Here is a 6820-nt window from a genome sequence, read left to right on the forward strand (position 1 = left end):
ATAATTTTATCAAGTATGGCAAGTGAAAATATACCAGCAAATATAAATGAAAAAACTCTCACACCAATTTTACAAGAAAAAATCAAAATTTTCCCAGACAATTTGTGTGGTTATCTTATATGAGTTTGTAAGACAATATAACTGTTAATGTACAGTATATGAGGTTAAACAAAGAGTCTCTTCTTGAAATTTTTGGATTTTCCTGAAGTTCCATTATCAAAGACACAATAAAACGAAAACATCAAATTAGCTACTATGCTATTTAATTTTTTAAGGTTTGGCGATTATACGGCCAGTGCTTCACACAGATGTGGTTACCGACCCTGAATTAGAGTCATAGGGCAAACCAAACTGAGATAACTGCAGATCAACTTGATCAAACTTTTGGAAATTTGCAAAACTTGGGACAATTAAAATAAGGACAACTTAAGTGAACACTAGGAACAGATGTACATATCATTTTCCCCACTTTACCAATTACTTATTAGACAATAATTGGTCCCATTATAAATATTTGTGATTCAAGTGAACACTGGGAACAGCTGTAAACTTCAATTATTATGTTATTAAATTGCAAATACATTTTGTTATCTTCACAAACTTATTTCAAGTGAAACTATCCATTAAATGACAATTGGTTAAAATGGTAAAAATGTGCACCGAAGCGGTACTGGCGTTGCCTCAAAAGACCGCCAACCACATCTGGAAAATACTGCAGACCATGACAGACCGTGACAGAGCACCCATCTTACTTAAGTATTTTCTCAAAAATTAAAATGTTGAAAATAGTCAAATTCTTCCAGGAATAAAATATTTTGATATATCTACATACTAAACACTATTATTTACTTAACACATCAATATTCAGTCTCAAGTCAGCTAAAATGTCAGGATTTCAAGTTATATAAGTATACAAGGTTTTGTAATGGATGGAAAAAACTCAGACTTTTGAATAATACATTTCCAAATACTGCTCAGAGGGGGTAGCATTTACCCCATTCCTAACTAAGGTTGACAAAAGGTAGACAAAGACAAATTCCAATTAGAAACAAATCATTCAGATATATCTTCAAATTTCAAATAATCCTAATTCACAGCCAAATATTTAGTATGAAATATCACAATTTCCAGTTTTATCAAGTAAAACAAATGGTACTAAAAAATGTAGCTACCCAATTATGCTAAAAAAATCCAATAATTTAAGGATTTGGTTATCTTCTATGACTTTGTATGCCAATAAAGAAGTGCAATACTGTAAATCTTTAATTTATTGAAAAAAAGCGTATTTCGAAAAAATATTGATTTTCTGTTCAGCATTACTCGTATTCTCTTGGATGGATAATAGTCAAATTCCCCCAGGAACAAAATATTCTGATATAGTTTCAAATTCAACACTAATTTCACCTAACGGACAAATAGATAGTCTGAATCTAATTGAAATCTCGCAATATTAAGTTTTATCAATTATTGCAAGTTGCAATATACCAACTAATACTGGAAAAAAATCACATTTTTACAAAAACTGCAAACTGTCAAATTTTTTCTCAGAAATTTACTGGGTAATCTTCTCTGACTTTTTATCACTATAGAAAAGGGCAATACTGTAAATTTGCATTCATTGAAAAAAAATGTGATTTGGATAAATGTTGATTTTCTAAAATTTCATCATTTTCCCCATTCCTAGGGTGAAAAACAGTCAAATTCCCTCAGTAGTAAAATATTCTGATGTATCTTTAAAATTTACACTAATTCCACTTAACGGACAAATATCACTAGGTGAAATCTCTAAATTTAAAGTTTTATCAAGTATTACAAGTTGCAATATACCATCTAATACTGAAAAAAACACATTTTTACAAAAACTGCAAACTGTCAAATTTGTCCTCAGTAATTCACTTGGTTGTCTTCTCTGACTTTGTATCACTATGAAACAGTGCAATACTGCAAATTTGCACTTATTGAAAAAAGTATTATTTAGATCAATATAGATTTTCTCAAATTTCATCATTTCCCCCATTCCTAAGGTGGAAAATAGTCAAATTCTCCTAAAAACAAAATATTCCGATATATCTTCTAACTTAACACTTATTCTACTTAACGGACAAATGTTTAGTCTAAACCTAGTTTAAATATCATAATTTAAACTTTTATCAAGTATTACAAGTAGAAGTATACGAACCAATAGCTGAAAAATTGTTTTACAAAAACTGCAAATTGTCAAATGTTTCCTTAGAAAGATACTTGATTATCTACTCTGACATTGTATGACTTTAAAACGGTGCAGAAATTGAAAAAAATAGTTTAATTGGATAAAAGTTTTTTTCTTCTTTTTTAATTTCAGTATTTTCCAGATTTCCTAAGGTAGAATATAAAACTGGTCGAGATTCCTTCCCTATACCCATACATGCAGAAGAGACAAACTCAATCATACTTTCTATATTGCTCCAGGGTCTGGCTCTCTGAATCACTTCCAAGGGTCCCCCTTCCTTGATCATAACATGGAAAGAGTTAAGATCCGTACCTAAAAACCATATATGCAATTGCATTGTAGACACAGATAAATACCGGTATACTCATGTTCATATCTCAATCCAAGGTTCATAACATGCTCATTGAAATGGCTGAAATACCAAAGACAACTCTATAATCATATACACATTTATAATAATTAATTACAACCAGATTTGCTGTGTAGCATCCTTGATACCAGGAAGAATGAAAACAAATTGGGGATACATTAGCAATATTATTTCAAATGAGAACATTTTGCCTTAATTGTTTAAATATCAAGGTGAACAATACAAGACGCTTATTTCTGTATGCTCCCTAAAAAAATATACTAACAGTACATAGCTGCTATCCATCAGTTTGTCATGCCATCCTAGGTCAAGGTCACATTGAGGTCAAAGGTCAGATTTGTTGTCCGAGTCATACATTTTATCGTAAAAAAAATTAAGGAATAAACGTAGGATGGTAAGGCGATGTGTCGCATACTACAATGTACTCCTCGATACAAGTAATCAATCTTCAGACACTTTGCACATAGCTACACCTAGATACAAGTTATTAACCTTCAGCAGCCTTTTTTTTTTTATAGATGCAGATACATGTAAATGTTTGTAGCGATATAATTTAGGAATTTGTAGGTGGACATAATACAAATTTTAATTATAATGCAAATTATATTTACAAGACGTTTTTGGAACGAATGATAGCTTTAATAATTCATGAGAGGAAATAAATGAAAGAATAGAGTAAATGGAGGGCAAAAGGCCTCCTATTTAAAGTAACATGCTTTAAGAAGCGCGAACCTTTGTATCCCTCTAAATAGGTGCTCGGGAAATAAAATCTAATCTTAATTTTAAAGAGGAAATGGTTGCGTAATGAAACCCCTTCAACATGACTTGTTCCCTCTTCAACATAGTTTTGCCAGTTTACAAACCCTGAAATAAGATAATCAATTATTTGTCATATCAAGAGGTAAAGGAATCAGTTGTCATTTTGACAAAATTTGTTTTTGATTTTTAATTATATTTCGGTAAAGGAAAAGTATGTAAAATAATCTTAGATGAAAATGAAAATTGTTATATTATATTTTGATGATACTTTCTCCCTAATTCAAATGTGTTAATAATACATGTGAATAGCTGCAAAATCTCATTTGCAGGTTTGCTGGCCTGTTTGGAAGTTTTCCTAGGAAAATATTTCTCTTATTCCTCTGCGTTCATGACAGAACTGTCCAGTATAATAGTATGAGACTCGTTCATGCCGAGGATTACATGGTAGGAGAAGATCCGCCTTGCAGGTGTTGAATACCAATGGCCGAAAACATTGCACAATCGGAAACAAAACAAAGAAACATGCTTAAAAGAGTTTTAATTATAGGCTATTGGCATTACAAATTGGATATAAGAAAATATTTCAATTTACAATAAAGAATCAGCATTAAATATCACGATAGTATGTTGATCAAATGAAATAACACATTAGATATTACAGAGAAAAAATGTATTTCGTCTTTAGAGTGTCCAGATCTGATTAGTCCCTTCTGGTAATAAAGTCTAGCATGAACCATCGCTTCTCTTCTCGACACCACTACAACAAAAGATACAATATCTGAACTGATAATTAGTTGAGACAATAGCTACAATTAGTATTAGAAGTTTTGAACTAATTATAAAGGACACAGACGTTTGCAAAAAATGAAAATGTACCAACAACAAAACAAACGATTGAATGCAATGTCATTCTTTTGTACGCACAGTGATTTATTAGATCCGTGTTTATTAAACATTACCATGCAATGATTTAAGGCTTGTATTATTATAGGAAAATTTACGGATATCGACTAGGTACAAATGTGTCATGCCAACACATACCTGGTGGAACCCGTTAACGTTTCTCTAGTATACGTCAGTTCAGAAAACAGATAGAAAACATTTGTGTATGACATGTGGTATTATTATAATAATAATAATAATAATAATAATATACAACATTTATATAGCGCCCTATAATATTTAAAATTACTCTAAGGCGCTTTACAACATATGGTTAATAGTAATGGTTATAATTGTGAAAACAAACAACAAAGGCTTGCAATCACTTTCATACATTTAACAAGCAATGTGCACATAATTGTACAAATAAAAGGGTGGTATTTACATGACCTCTTTGCAAAGATTCTAAAATGCAGACGTGAAGAGGTGTATTAAGGATTTCCCAAAAACCAAAGTTCCCTAAAAACAAAGAACCATTCAATTGTTGTCCTGGTGATCAAATATGTTGACCTAAAACATCCAAGTTGTTACAGTAGCAAACCTAAAATGATACATGTATATTTGTTTCAAAAACGGTGATTCATACTAAAGTCGCTACGAGTATTGATGACATCTGAAACTTACGCGCAATCCAGATTACATTTGTTGTCGTACGTTGTGCCGTCCTTACCACACACAGGCACATATTCCAAAGTGCAAATACACGGTTTAGGACATTCTCCGTCTGAGGCTTTTTCCACGTTTCTTTGAATTGAAAATATGAACGACTTTTAATATATGTAAATAAAAAATATTAGCGTTTGATATATTCTCATGATTTGTTACTGTTAAAAAAGGTTTTTCATTATATATCAAATCAACGTGTCTATTCTTGGTTACGGTTTTGATTAATTCGTTGTCATTTTAAGAGTAAAATTCGAAAACACTGTATGGACATTGCAACTCTCAAAAACATGATGCTTGTATTGTATCAGTATAATCTAAATTTATAGAAAAAACATAACGATATAAATGAAAGAGAAGATTGAAGTTCTTACACAAAAACCCTATGTAAAACATAATTACCTGTAACGATTGCATTATTTGGAATGTATCACAAGGTGCATTATTGAGTATAATAAATGAAGACAGCCGCAGGTATAATGTCCTTAATGTGTGCAATATTCTATGATTCAAATAATATATAACATTATTACGTAATTACGTATTCACAATACTTTATTAACTTAAGTTGACAAAATAAAAATCGCAAAGAAAAACACAAACGGTTGTTTAAAACAGTGATATTCAGAACAGAAATTAAATCGAAACTATTAATATACGAGACAGGGAGTTAAAGTGTGTTGTCATAAATGTCCCTTGAACAACGAAACACTAATCTGTAAATCAAACACAACCAAATTAACATATACCAATCTGTCAAAATTAGTTATTATTCGTAAGCTTTTACGAGTATTTGTCACAATTGAAGTTACGCGCAATCCAGATTACATTTGTTGTCGTAAGTAATGCCGTCTTTACCACACACAGGCACGTATTCCAAAGTTCAGATACATGGTTTGGGACATTCTCCGTCTGAGGCTTTTTCCACGTTTCTTTGAATTGAATACTTGAAAGCTTTATTATCGAATTTAAGAAATCTTAGCGTTTGATATATTGCTTTGTTACTGTGAAAAGAATGCTTTTGTGATATTTGAAATCAACAATGTCTTTATTGAATTTAGTTTTGATCAACGCTTTGGCACTATAAGGAGAAAAGCCGAAGGCGTTGCATAGACAACGATGTCCTCAAATAAATTATGTTGTAATTTTATTAGTACAATTTAGATTGAAAAGAAACCTTTAAAGATTAAATTTAAAGAGAAAAAAGGAATACTTCCAAAAAGTCTTTATTTAAGACATAAGTACCAGAAGCGAGTGCATTATTTGGAATTGATCACANAAGGAATACTTCCAAAAAGTCTTTATTTAAGACATAAGTACCAGAAGCGAGTGCATTATTTGGAATTGATCACAATGATGGTGATTTACTGAGTAAAATATGCGACGACAGCCAAAGGTATGATGTTTTTAATGTGTGTAATATTTTATACTCCCAGTGATATGTTCCCTTATTTCGTACACCAACATCTTGTAAACTACGATTGACCACAAACCGTGAAATTGGTTGTAAAAAAGTTCCCCAGTGTCACTGAATGAAATCACTTAGAAAAATTCAATGATTCTGTTTGTTACTTGTACATATGGTTATTGATATCTTTTATGTTACTCACGCACAGTCCATATGACACTCGTTGTTGTACGTGCTTCCGTCCGTCCCGCAGACTGGTTTGAGAATACGGGAACATAAACATTGAGGTGGCTCGGTCGGACATGTGCCATCGGAGAGAAGCTCTACGCCGCTGTAAGAAAACAATAACATTTTTTCCAACATGTGGATGTGGTGAAACTTAATTGTAATATTAAGATTTATAATATATATGGTAACCTAAAATATCTAAGTTGTTACAGTAGCAAACTTAAAATGATATATTTGTTTC

General features: G+C 31.5%; 1 protein-coding gene across 3 annotated transcripts in view; it reads right to left on the reverse strand.

The window, feature by feature from the left end:
- Positions 1-3859: 3859 nt before the first annotated feature.
- LOC110456397 (serine protease inhibitor dipetalogastin-like) overlaps positions 3860-6820 on the reverse strand; it is a 12368-nt gene continuing 9407 nt past the window's right edge. The window contains exons 6-8 of one of the 3 annotated variants that reach the window (XM_021507116.1): positions 6554-6682; positions 4905-5024; positions 3860-4095 (exon numbers count right to left, since the gene is read on the reverse strand). In XM_021507116.1, the coding sequence (XP_021362791.1) occupies positions 4062-4095; positions 4905-5024; positions 6554-6682 (283 nt within the window). In that variant the 3' untranslated portion in view covers positions 3860-4061. Of the gene's footprint in view, positions 4096-4904; positions 5025-5811; positions 5876-6553; positions 6683-6820 lie in introns of those variants that run through there. The other 2 variants (XM_021507115.1, XM_021507117.1) reach the window with 2 other exon arrangements.

The sequence above is a fragment of the Mizuhopecten yessoensis genome, unplaced genomic scaffold (genome assembly GCF_002113885.1).
Source record: "Mizuhopecten yessoensis strain PY_sf001 unplaced genomic scaffold, ASM211388v2 scaffold8745, whole genome shotgun sequence".
Lineage (NCBI taxonomy): Eukaryota > Metazoa > Mollusca > Bivalvia > Pectinida > Pectinidae > Mizuhopecten > Mizuhopecten yessoensis.